This window comes from Seriola dumerili, unplaced genomic scaffold, assembly GCF_002260705.1.
Source record: "Seriola dumerili isolate Sdu_G_001 unplaced genomic scaffold, Sdu_1.0 BDQW01001240.1, whole genome shotgun sequence".
NCBI classification, from domain to species: Eukaryota; Metazoa; Chordata; class Actinopteri; order Carangiformes; family Carangidae; genus Seriola; species Seriola dumerili.
In genome coordinates, this window is record NW_019175495.1 from 10,335 (window position 1) to 24,177 (window position 13,843).

General features: G+C 43.1%; 1 protein-coding gene across 1 annotated transcript in view; it reads right to left on the reverse strand.

The window, feature by feature from the left end:
• Positions 1 to 760: 760 nt before the first annotated feature.
• Positions 761 to 13,843, reverse strand: part of LOC111238215 (chloride channel protein 2-like) — a 143,404-nt gene continuing 130,321 nt past the window's right edge. The window contains exons 21-24 of the mRNA XM_022767625.1: positions 11,568 to 11,606; positions 9,619 to 9,723; positions 4,124 to 4,210; positions 761 to 1,140 (exon numbers count right to left, since the gene is read on the reverse strand). Of these exons, the coding sequence (XP_022623346.1) occupies positions 946 to 1,140; positions 4,124 to 4,210; positions 9,619 to 9,723; positions 11,568 to 11,606 (426 nt within the window). The 3' untranslated portion in view covers positions 761 to 945. The remainder of the gene's footprint in view (positions 1,141 to 4,123; positions 4,211 to 9,618; positions 9,724 to 11,567; positions 11,607 to 13,843) is intronic.

The following is a 13,843-nucleotide window of genomic DNA, read 5'->3' on the forward strand; positions in this document are numbered from 1 at the left end:
CAGGCATGTCTGCTTGCATAGACTGTACTCTCAACCTGACCATTAAGACTCGCGCTGACGAGATGAGAAGAGCAAAGGAAAAGAGGAATAATGGAAGCTGGAAAAACACAGAAAACTAAGGCATCTGTCCCTGTATGAGTTCAACGCTCGACAGTGGGTGAAACGTTACAAAGAAATGGCAAATTCCAGTTAAAACCCAGACCACCTGATCAGTCAGAAATTAAATTAATCAAGCTGGAAAACAAAGATTGAAATGTGTTCTAACGGCAATAAAAAAACAAACAAACGTATAAGAAATAGTCGTTTGCTACCTCCTTCGTCATGCACGCTCACATTTTCTCGGTTCACGCACTCACACTTACAGTACACACATACTTTATTCTTCCTTGTCATCATTGCTGAATTTCTCTGCTCAAGTGGAAGACTCGTTCAAAAGAAAAACTCCTGCAGGTTTCAAACTCTGATCTCAACTCTAAAGATACATGAGCTAAAAAAACATCCCTTTTTTTAAAGATTTCAGCCCAGTCCCAGTCTCTCTGTTGGTTTCCACCAACATGCGTCTTTTTTTTTTTCCCTCCTCCCTAATCCACATTCGCTCTGCTGTGGGTTCCCGAGGGAAAACGGAGAGCAGGGCACAGGTTGAGTTGTGTTCCACCCTCCTGTGGAGTGTCTGGCTTGGTCAGTGCAAGGCTCCAGGAGAAAAGTGGGGGGGGGGGGTCCGTGAAGCAGAGTGATGGTGGAGGGGGAGAGAGGAGTAGATGAGGAGTTGAGAGGAGGCTGGCATAACAGGAGAACTCTTTCCAGAATTAAATATTGATCCTAAGCCCTGAGGATTTTTTGCATGTTTGTGGCTTTGGGGGGGTTAAAGACCTCAATGCCTCACTCCTCCTCCTCTTCCTCCACCTGCTCTTCATCCTCCTCCTCCTCCTCTTCCTCTACTTTCCCTCACTGGGATTTCTCGTCGGACTCGGAGGGGGTGTGTTCACGGGGCAGCGACATGGACTTGTGGCGGTCCCACAGCTTGTGGAGCTCGGTGGCCTCGTTCTCACTGCTGCTGGTGCCGCTGTCGCGGAAGCTGGCCAGAGGAGGACGCACCTTCACACCTTTCACCGTCACTGAGCCCTCGATGGCCTTACGAAGCTGGAGGAGGAAAGACAAGCCAGTTAGAAAAGTCCAGGAACTCATACAGGTAATGAAGCCATGTTCCCTTTTCACAGCTTAATGAATCACGACTTACAGCCCAGAAATGGTCACACACAGATGTGGTAACGCGCATGGACCCTCGCAGACATGAGCAGACGACAAAAGTGGCGTCATATCTGCTTCAGTATTTCACCAAAAACTTTCCACTGGGTTGTTGAAGATGAAAGCCAATCACTGCACCAGATTTCACTAAGATTTCCTCATTGTTATAAAGAAACGTTTGCCATCAGAAAAAGTGATGTTATGATGCTATAATCACATGGAAAATCTATAGATTACTCGAGCTAATTATCAGGTTTTGCAGAACACCAGTGGGTAAGTGCCAATTTTATCTCCCACCACTAGAAAAGGTTTTGTAACAGCCTTTGAAATATACCCAACACAGTTCATAGATAGATATGAAATAAAAACATCATAGTTTTCCATACAACCCCCAAAAATGGAGCCAATTAAGATCAAAGATACATTTAAAATTCAGATAATATAGCCTCAATCTGTAAAAGTGTTCTGCAATTATAGAATCATTTCTGATGGCAAAAAATTCTGTATAATAAAACTGAAAAGTGGTGAAATATCTCCATTGCCTTCAGCTCCTCACCACACCATCTTTTTTTTTTTTTAAAGCTTCCACTCGGACTAGGATTCAAGAATTTTTAACATATGGAGGAGACACGAGACAACACCAGAACATCTGATTCACAAAAGATTAAATTCAAGATACTGACACCTAAATTCATCAAACAAGATAAAACTGCAATGGAAAAGAGTCCAATTACTTAAGCTCTTAATACAGTATTAGAATCATATATTTCACTCTCCAGAGCTGTGGCTCCACTGTGGTGCATTTAAATCAGTTTTATATATAAAATACACTGTTCTGTACGAGGGTTTATCCACAGTGGCTCTCATCCTCTGCGTGAACGGCCCCGGTGGAAATGGAAGTGCTAACCCCGACACTGCTCCACAGTCTAAGATCATGTCAGCGGTTTACCGTCTCATTCACAGGCACACAAGCCAATTTCTGAGCTGGAAAAATGTAATGGGGGGGTGGGGGGTGGTCTAATGGTCAGAGGGCGGCGTGCACCGGAGAGTGAGGTCACAGTGACTCTGACGTTTGCTGAAAACACTTCACGGAGGAGAGAGAGAGAGAGAGAGAGAGAGAGAGAGGCGGAAACGACTGCACATTTATTAATCTCTGTGCCGCCTACTCACAGCACAAATGTAAGTGGATAAAAACTGACCACACACAGGGTCAGACCCGCCTCCGCCACAGAACATACTGCAGGTCATCAACGCTGACACTTCATCAGAGGAAATCAAAGTGGCTGAGACTGAACCAACTTTATTTTTGGTAAAGTGAGCACAGGAAGTTGAGTTTGATTCCTGCTTGTCTTTTGTTTGAAAGCACCACCTATATTGGAACTTCTAATATACCAGCACCATGTGGTCCTTGTCAGCCCAGACTCCTCAGATGAATCATGAGAAGGTACAGAAGCTTACTAACTAGCTATTTGAATTTTAGATTCAGCTATGACTATTTCAAAAAGAAGGACTGCGCTTCTGTTTATTTGCATGTGTTGTGATTCTTTTTGCAGCGCGTGTGTTTTTCGAATGGATGAAGATGTTTTCTGAATTTGCAGCATCTTTGTGTTCGTCTATTTGCATGCGTTTTCTTAAGTTGCGGTGCGTTGAGATCTCAGGGCCGCCGTCGCAGGGGAAGGACACGCAGCAAAGAGTCCAGTCAGCCAGGAGTCGAACTCGCCGCTCGGGGGCATCTGCGCCCACATGGTGCGGCGTCGCACTAAAATTACGTATATTTAATGATTAGAATGAGTTGGGTTTATTTTGGCTTCTAAAATAATTATCTTTACATTTGAATGTGTATTATTCCTGAAATGGTGTGAAAGTGATTTGCGATTCTTTATAGCCTCTTTCATCCCATCACTCGTTTCTCTTTGTGTGAGACAGCATTATTGAATTTTTCTGTTTTGCCAAGTTTGTCATTTGGCTGATGAGGTGAAAGATTTCTACAGATCCTGCGGCAGCACTGAAAAGAAAAAATGTGCTGCAGGGAGGAAATAAACCTCCCGATGATCCCTCTCCTCTATATGGACCAGAGAGGCTGTGATGTGATATAACAGCATGTCTGCAGGCTGGGGGGGGGGGGGTTGTGTCTGCTGGTAGAACGTAGAACAAAAACAGACTAAATGTCAGGGACAGGCGAACAGCACTGCACTTAGCAACAATCCTCTCGCCACTTCCTGGCCGATACACAAAGAGGGAGGGGGGGGGGGTTTCAGTTGTTTGTGAGGAAGGAGAGGGAGAGGGAGAGGGAGAGGGAGAGGGAGAGGGAGAGGGAGAGGGAGAGGGAGAGGGAGAGGGAGAGGGAGAGGGAGAGGGAGAGGGAGAGGGAGAGGGAGAGGGAGAGGGAGAGGGAGAGGGAGAGGGAGAGGGAGAGGGAGAGGGAGAGGGAGAGGGAGAGGGAGAGGGAGAGGGAGAGGGAGAGGGAGAGGGAGAGGGAGAGGGAGAGGGAGAGGGAGAGGGAGAGGGAGAGGGAGAGGGAGAGGGAGAGGGAGAGGGAGAGGGAGAGGGAGAGGAGAACAGACAAGAGAGACAACAGAAAGAGACAGCAATATTAAGCAGCCTTTTGTCTGTCACAGTACATAAAAGGCAGAGGGAGGAGGAATCGATGTTGATTGAAATGCCTTTGTGTGTGTGTGTGTGTGTGTGTGTGTGCAGCGCGGTGACAGCACTCACTGATGATACTGACAGTGATTTTACAGTAACAAAAGCGGTGAATATGCTGCCTGTGTAAATGATGACAGTCACGACTTTTTACATGAAGCTGGGATCAAAAAATTCACACACACACACAAAAAAAAAAAACGGATGTGGATTCAAGACTACTAAAGAATCTTACTTCTTTGAGGGAAACCACCCCGATGAGACGTCCAATGCTGGTGACGTAGGCGTGGTCGAGGCCCAGCAGGGAGAAGATGGTGTGGGTCTGTGGGAGAACAGCAGAGGTGGTTGGAAACAATTAAAAAAAAACAAAAAAAAAACCCCAGTACGAACCAAGCGACAATAAAGCGGCGGGTTCCTGCTTTAAAAAGGAAATGAGGCTCCATTTGGGAAATGCACCGCTGACTTCAATTATCCAACAATGACAAGTTCATTCACACTGGATTCATTCAGCTCGTCAAATATTCAGCTAAATGGGAAACGATCACTTCGGGAAATGTGACACAGGGACATTCAGAGTGTTTCAGCTGGAACAGTAGCAGTGATCTGAGCAGAACAGGATGAAGGGAAAAGACTGAAGTAGATTGTGGCAGAGAGCCGCCATCTTTATCGGGGCAAGAAATGAGTTCACAAAGACAACAACATGGTTTTAACAGCCAATCAGAGACCGGTGCATTAGATAACAACCCACACCTGTCGAGTAGCTAAAATAAGCTGTGTCCCAATTCAGGGTCGCATCCTCCGTCACCCAAACTATCCCATGATTAATTGTGCGTCGACAATGACAACAAAAGGGCAGCAAACAACGTCAACAGAGAGCCTGAGGATTACACTTTTAAATGTAAGTATTATGTCTCAGTTGTCAAGGTTGCTGGGCGACAGGAGCAGCACTTTGTGCCAGACTGCCTCATTTCGGTTCAGCCTTTGCGGATCTACGACGTCTACAAAGGCCACACCTCCGAGGATGCGGCCCCTGAATTGGGACGCAGCTAAAGCTCATGAGTTAGATCGACTCTAATAGTGTGTTGGAGGCCAAATAATCAAGGTGAGATATAGAAACAGAGGATTAATAAAACAGGAAAAAGTGAAGTGAACGCAAAAAAGATACGACTGAGAATCAACTTTTAAATGAAGTAGGAGCCTTTTTGATTCCTGGAGTTAAACCTTCTAAATTAACAATTTTTGCATATTCATAAGAAGGAAAAGAATTTTAACAAAGTCTAAAGGGGATGTTAAAGGTTTCGTATTGATGTACAGACTCCAGCTGCAGGCTGCACACGTATTTGTCTCTAAAATGAAACAATATGATTCATTTCTGTGCAACAACAAAAACAGCAATGCTCAGACGTTCTGTGAATACTGAGGTCGTCATTATGTTGTTGTTGGTGTCATTCATGTCTTCATTCTTACATTTCTACTTTAACGTTCACATGGTGAGAAATGTCGGTTTTCTATGATCCTCTGACCCCGTTTTGCTCTATTTATACCTCTCTGTCCTATTAGCGCTGCATTTGCTGATGCGATTACTCAGTTTCCCCACAGGAGTCATTAAAGTTTCATTTAATCTCGTCTTCACCACTAGAGTAACCGTGGAGGAGTGTGGGCTGTGTGCAGCTCAAACCAAAACCAGGGAGTGGAGAGTTGAAAACTTCAGCCGGGGGGGGTTAGAAAGGTCGCAGGACTGATGCCAACTGGACTTTTTGTTCTGGACCCTTTTAGCGTTTAATGGGACTCTGCTTGGCCAGAGTAGACATTTGGGACATTTAAAATTGATCCCATTGTGCCAAGCAAACAGACGCTGGGCCAAGGAAAAGATTGTTAAGTGTTTTTAGGCAAAGGCCAGGTGTAATGTAATCTGCCCCCCCCCCCCACAGGGGGATATTGTAGCCTCTCTGGGGACGGTGTCAGCTCACCTCCACTTCAACCCATTCACATCTATTTCAGCTGCTATTCACTGATTAAAGGTGTCATCAATAGTGCTTTGGCAACGACTTGTCAATTGGTGTTTGTCCTCTTTAATCAGAAAGTGAAAATATTTTACACATTATGGAATGGGGATTATGGGAAATGTGGTCTTAAATTGGAGAAGCACTGCCACCACCAGGAACTATATACAGCACAGTGCCTCCACCATTACACACTGAAACAGGATCCCGCGGGGTCGAGTCACCCAAATGACCAAAAACACATTTACATGTCTGGCCCAGGCTTTGACATATGTCAGGCACTGACCCAACACAGTGGGGGTGAATAGATTTTATTTTTTTTATGGTGCTCATAGTGACGAATAAAGGAATAAGTCAAAATTTTGGGAAATATTCGCACAGTTTAACATGTTATATCTGTATTTTTTATGCACTGTAAATTTGATTTAATGGTTTTATGGTTTCATTACTTCATAGCTCTTTTTTATAATTATTTATGTTTTACATGTTATTTAACACGACGGGCAATATTTACACATCTCTACGGAGAAATCTTTATATCTCTATTCTATTTTGTCATTACTTACTGTTCAGTCAGTGTCATGTAACACAAATCTCCCTTTGGGGACAATGAAGTATATCTTCTCTTATCTTACTTTTTAACACCTTATATTTGAACTATCTTCATGTGAAGTGATGTTTGTGAATTCACTTTACTCTTATCTTATCTTATTTTATCTTTTAACACCCCTTTATTTGAACTACCTTCGTATGAAGTGATGTCTGTGTTTCTCTGTGTGTCTGGCACTTTGTTTCTGGAAAGAAAGGTTTTTTTAATATAGTCTTTCATTGTTTTTGGTGCCAGAAATAATATTTCATTCCCCTCCATTGTATGTGACTCAAGGCAGAAATCTCAGACACAGATGTCTGAGCACATCAGCTCCACACTCCCTTCATGACCAGATGTCATTGGAGAATAGGTGACGAACATGACATTTTACTTTAATTCATCACCTAGCTGTACATTTATTTTGTAATGTAAGTAAACCAACCCTCTACTGATAATTATATTTTTTTATATGATACTTGTCATTTGAAGAAAATGATGGAACAGCGCTCTGCTCTGACGTCCGTTATCCACCACCTCAAATGAACTGGCAGCAGCCTCGGGCCAAAACCCAAAGAAACATATTTTAATTTAAATATTCCAAGAAAATAGATTTTGTTTGTTATATAAGGGTCCGCAGACGCACAAGAACAACAAGAGTAAGGAGCATGGGATAAATGGCGGCCAGATTCGGAGAGGCCGAGTGAGAGAGAAAGACACACACACACACACACACACACACATACACACACACACACACACGGCTGTATACAGCGTTGGTGGAGGGCGGTGTTTAATATGCTGAGGGAGATTGTGCGTGGTATTGGCTTTTGGCAATGTGCAGCGGAGGGAGGGGAGCGAGATGGATTGGTGCAGGATCCCTCTCTTAAATGTTTAAAGAGTGTTCACACAGAGCCCAGAGGACAAGAGGGGGTGGGGGGGCGTATGGCGTACAGCAGGTAACATTATGAATGGAGGACATTAGGCAGTGCCACAGCCGCCGGCAAACCAGAACGTCACAGTGTGTGTGTGTGTGTGTGTGTGTGTGTATGTGTGTGTGTATGATTGGTGGGAAGCGAGTGTTAAAACACTGTGTGGGTGTTTGGGTGTGTGACTGTGCTGCAGTAAGAAAACTAAAGCTGGACAAGCTCTGACGAGCTAAAGCTCCTTTCATGATGCTGTTCGTTCACACAGAGGGAGAAACTCGGCCAGAGTGTGTGAACTTGTTGTTCTGCGGTTAATTCTGGTTTGGAAACTATCGTTGTGAGGACCGTTCAATAACAATAACGCGTCTCATCAACACGAGAATCATCACTGAGGTTAAGAGAAACCCAGCAGTGTTTGATAAAACATACAGTATTTATATAAAGTCTCTAACAAGAAGAACATCTGGGACGCAATCATCGGGCTCAGAATCAGTGTTTTAAGTGAGAGCGCGTCGTGTGCTTGGTGTATTGGAAGTGGTGAAAGTTTCCTTCCTTCCAGGTGCTTTTGTTCGTATTGGGAATGAAGCTGGCCTCACATTGATACACTAAACTTGATGTTTTTTAAAGTAATAAAGAATTTCTGACATAAAAATGCTGAAGATGTTATTAGTAAATTTCCCAGCCTTGGTATGTTTTGTTTACCTTCTACCACCCACTCTTCCACCCACAGGGTGCCAGCACTGATGAATGTCTGGACTGTTATAGCATTAAGACAAGTTATGAATATGAACTGTATATATCAAGGGATTACACTAATTTTCAAAAAGAACAATGTATGACAGAGTTTACCACTGAAAATCATGGTGTCTTCTTACCTTTAAAGTAGGCTGGCAGTCAAGAGGTTGTCCATTTGTTTTAATTTGGGCTCACCATGTTTATAAAGGCCTAGTTTTTGAGAGGTTAATTGGTTTTAAGCAAGTAAACTTGTTTATTCTTTGCTGTTTCAGACCTGTAAAAAAACATAACATAACTTCAAATAACTCAATTGTTGACTTTTAGTGTAAAATTATAGTCACATGAATCCTTGTTGCAGGATGGGGGACTACTTTGAATCAATTTGTTATTGCACATCTGAGCGAACAAAACCGACGCAGGGTTCCCCAGGGCTCTGTTCTTGGGCCTCTTCTGCTCACTGTCCTCATATTCTCATTATCTCGGATGATGGAAAGCAACAAATTATTTTACTATAATGATGCGGCTGACACACGTTTACATGGCAATATCTACAAATGACTTATACGTTTACAGTATGGTGTTTTTATACAGGGCTGAAACAGCTTGTTGATGTACAAAACAAAAAAAGAATAAACAAGTTTACCTGCTTAAACCAATTAACCCTTTAAAAACAAGTACTTTATAAACATGGTCAAACAAATGGACAACCTCTTTTAGATCTTTTTAAAATGTATTTGGACATCTAATTTTTTGACTGCCAGACTGCTTTAAAGGTCAAAAGACACCATGTTTTCTAGTGGTAAAGTCTGTCACACATCATTCTTTTATGAGATGTTGCCAATTTTATAATCTGTTTTTATACTGTTTTCTTATTGTGTTTTTTACTTCTATTTTTTATTCTATCTTCTATTGTGCTTCTTTTATTTCCGTTAAGCACATTGAATGACCTCTGTGCACGATAATAATGTGCTATATAAATAAATTCACCTTGCCTACAGATACATTATGTTCTGTCGAGACCTTTGAGAGGCTCTAGTACATTCAGTTGTTATGCACCACATATGTGTACAAAGTTCTTTTGAATAAAGGCTTCAAACTTTTCTGTTTGTTTTGTTTTCTCAGTATTATTCAGTTTTGCTTTATTTTATCTCCTGTTTCTATTTTAAATCCCATTCATGTGTCTTTTTATAGTCATATGCTTCTTTTTTTTTTCCTTATGTAAGGCACTTTGTATTGCCTCGTTGTTTGGCCTTGTGGGGTGCTTCACCAATGAACTTGACTAAATCAATGAATAACTGCTGATGCACATGTTCCCATAATTGAAGCAGTGTGATCATACTCAATCGGATTCAGAGGTATCACTGTTTTATCAGTGTGAATAACCTGAAACACAACACTAAAGACACACAGCTAGTAGCAAAGGATGCACATTAGAGACACACACACTGAGGTTGAACAGCAGCTGTATTTGCAATCAGACCTTGTGCAGCGACGTGCGTTCCACCAGCTGGAACGGGGCGGGGTCGATCTTGCAGTTGTTGAAGTTGACCTGCTCATCAAGCTGCTTCTCCTCCCATTCTGCAATCTGCAAAACACACAGAGGAAAGAAATGAGCGACGAGAGTTAAACATCACTAAAGACAAAAAATTAAAGGACTTTCTTGATCAATTAATACAGAGGTAATCAAATAAACTGCATCATATCCAACCGTAACAGAAGTAGATGACACTGACTTGATGTTGACTCCCAGTGCTACAGCCTGGCTTTGTTTGGGCCAAACATTTATTTTTTGATTGACTACAAACCTTGGAGTGACAGACAGAGTGTGTAATAGAGGCTGTTAACAGATGATGTCTTTATGTCTGGTGTCAGTCACTAATCAGAAGTCAAAGCCACTGAATAATCCCATACAACCTCCTGACAAATCACCTCCCTCTGATAGACAATCAATGGACCGGACACCGCACTGAACGACTCTATAAATCATACGAGACCCACAACGATGGACGGCGGTGAAGAGTGAATGGCGAACGATAAAGGGAGAAGCAGCGAGGAACGATGACACGGCAGATGTATGAGAGGAGAACGGTGAGTGAGTCTGAAGAAAGAACAAAAAAAAAAAAAGAAGAGGCGATGGAGGTGCAAAGTGTGAGGAATGTGCGGCTGACAGAGAGGAAATGAGAGGTGCTGTTGATGGATGAATTATGAATGATGTCATATCCAAAAATATAAGACTCCAGGGTAATCTATCCGTCTGGGGATATTGAGGAATCTGAAAAACAGAAGCGTGATGTCACCGAGCGCACGCTGAGGTTCGAGTTGGACAAAAAACAGGTTTTTGAAGGTAAGGCTCTTTTTCTTACCGTCAACAAATCCCATCAAGACACCAAAACTAACTATGAATTAAACATGATCTATCTTATTCCTTACTGCCCAAAAAATATCACAAACATCAGTGAACCAGACTGATGCAGTGGGTGACGTTCATTAACATGCACCCTGTTGCGTGTATGATGTTTTTTTCCCTGCAGCCTGAAAGCGAGTGCATGACGTGTGAAAGTGTGCGTGTATGCGAATACGTGTGTGCCGGGACGAGGAGGGGATTGGTGGACAACTGCTGCTGCTGATTGGCTCCTGGCAGATGTCTTCGTCAAATATAAGGAACAAAGATGGCGCGGCCGAGCTGCAAGGGGAGAAAACTCATCTACCTCCTGTCAGGCCTCACTGTTGTCTATACCTGAGCAGCCGCGTCTAGAGCTTTGTGGTATTTGAAAGTTAGAAGGGATGGACGGCCATTTTCTTTGTCCACCTTTTCTACAGTTTTAGTTAGTTATGGAGGTTAGCTGTTGTTGTAATCTGGTTTTGTTATATTTGGGCAGGTTATGTCGGTGTTTTGTTTCTAGATAGATTTGTTTTGTTTGTTCACCCTGAGGCTGGAATACACTGTCAGCTTACTGGAAAGCACTTTGTACATAACAACACACGCTGTAGTTTATTTTAACTTAGTGCCACATACACTTCCCTGGTACAGTGAATACTCACTAAAGCAACAAATATGCATTAATATGCAGCTGAAAATAGTCCCAGACACAAGTGTTAGCACCAGATTCTCCTTCTTGGGATCGGGAAACAGCGTTCACACCATCACGTCTCCATTGAAACCTTCATGATTGAACTTCACAGGCTTGTAGCTATACCTGGGTGATGTCGCCTCAATAACTAGAGGTGAATAGTTTTCATGAGGTTAGTAATACTCCCTATGACAACTAAACAGACTCTGAAATGAGCGTAGTTACCTTTTAATTAACAGGTAAACCAACATATGAAATGCACAAACGTCACCACAGTTCATCTGTGGTAGCTCTGATAACCCTTTGCTGCTTTACTCTCATTGGCTGTAATGTGTGTGTTTATATCTGTCTGTCTTACCTCTCTGATGGTCATGTCGTCCTCCAGATCTCCATCATCCTGCACAGAGGAGAAGAAGAACAGGAGAGCAGTGAGTACACACACACACACACACACACACACTGAACACTGACATGAAAAAACCCAAAGTGTAAAACACAAATACACAAGCAGTGATGAAATGGTAATACAATGTGGTCCAGCTGGTTATTATCTCCATAAACATTGATTTGTACTGTTCAACTCTGCCCCCCTTCACTGCATCTGTGCACAGAAGGTAAAGTGACACACTGAAAACACATTATCACCCATGCATCACATCAGAAGTGTTATACGGTGCCGCCGTGTTGAGACAGATGGACAGAAATGGAATGAGCGACTAAAAGAGCGACTACAGTACATTTAATGAGTGCGGGGGATGTGATGTATGAGATGTCAGAGCAGATGATCATTATAATGATGGATCTGCGGCGCTCTCGCAGCTCACGGCTCGTAACTGACAAGCTGATACCGCTTGAAACGCCGGAGTCAAACTAGCAACCCTGTGCTTTACAGAGAGGCAGCCAGAGAGGTCTGGGTGTTGGAAATGTACGACTGAGTGTCTGAGAGCGTTACCAGGGGGTGTGTACGCAGCTCAGTGTGTGTGTGTGTGTGTGTGTGTGTGTGACGGGCTGTGAAATACGATTTCAAAGTGTTTAGTCATGTGCTTGAGTACAGGTATTTACTTTCTCAGGATTGAACGCAAGAGAACATGTGTGTGTGTGTTAGAGAGAAGGATAGGCAGTGTGTGTGTGTGTGTGTGTGTGTGTGTGTGTGCGTGTGTGTGTGTGTGTGTGTGTGTGACCCAGGGGCTGATGGGAGCCCTGAGCTCATTTATCCCCATCGCTGTGGTGGCTGACTTGTCGGTAACCCTAGCAACTGCTGCCGCAGGGTAGAAAAGAGGTGCCCTACTGTAGGATTATGCAAGCAGAGGCCAGACGTGCCTGGAGTTGATGAGACAAAACAAACACACACACACACACACACACACACACACACACACACACACACACACACACACACACCTACAGCACTTTATCACTGCTGTTCCACTGATCATTCTGCTTGTCACACAACATAAGGGCACTCTGAATGTCGCCAAGACACACTGTTGTTCCGGGGTAAAATGTAAACTAAAGAAAGATGGGGAGATCATATCACTTTGGTGTGTGTTTGTGTGTGTGTGTGTGTGTGTGTGTGTGTGTGTGTGTGGAGGAGAGAGAGAGAGAGAGAGAGAGAGGTGGGCCTATGCATGCAAAATAGGTGCTTTCAGAAAGATTAGCTGCTCGATTAAGAGAGCAAGTCTCTGCTTTTCAATACATGAGTGAGGCGGAAGTGTGTGTGTGTGTGTGTGTGTGTGTGTAGTATAAACTGCGCATCTGCATGTGACCAACAGTGAAATCAGATGCACTGTGTGGGCACATTCAAATGAGATTTGAATGATGAGCGTGCAAGTGTGTGTGTGTGTGTGTGTGTGTGTGTGTGTGTGTGTGTGTGTGTGCAGAGGCATGTGAGAGGCAGCAGGACTGCAGAGTGCTGACAATAGGCCGATGAAGCTGTAGTGCTCTGCTGTGCTGTTTCTGTGACCAGACAAAGATTAGAAAGGTCCGCTGCTCTTCCTTTCCCCTCCTCTCGCAGCGATCCATCTTTACTTCCGTGCAGCGACCACTTCACCCAATCAGTGGCAACCGTCCAAGACTGGGTCAGCAGGGAGCACACAATCTACCGCCAAAGACTGCTGCATCATACACACGCACTGTCGGATTATGTAGTCAGCGAAAGTATATAATGAAAAGAGCGTGGTGATGGTGGAAGTTTGGATAGAAAGGAGCTTTCTCTCCGGGATAGTCCCTTTTTTACATTTCCAATTTTTAGCATATTTGTCTTCTGATCTAAAGGGTCAGTTCATCCTGATTAAAAAATACTTTGTCTTTTACACCTACTATCTATTATATGGCATTACAATAAGTTTTGGTTTTATTTGGAGTTTCTCAACAATGAAAAGAAAAAGTACATTATCACTGTTTTGTTAAAAAAAATTCCTTCTGTAACTGTGTGAAGGATTCATTTTCAAAACAAAAAAAAAAAGAAATGTGTCTCAAAATCAATGTTCTGGTTGCTAGCATGCTAGCATATTTAGCAGGTATAAAAGTTACCATCCCAGTTTAGTGTGTTAGCTAACATCTGCTTATTAAACAAAAGTACTGGACAAGCAGTAATTTTATGTTTCATCCTCTGAGGACTATGAACGTCCGTAT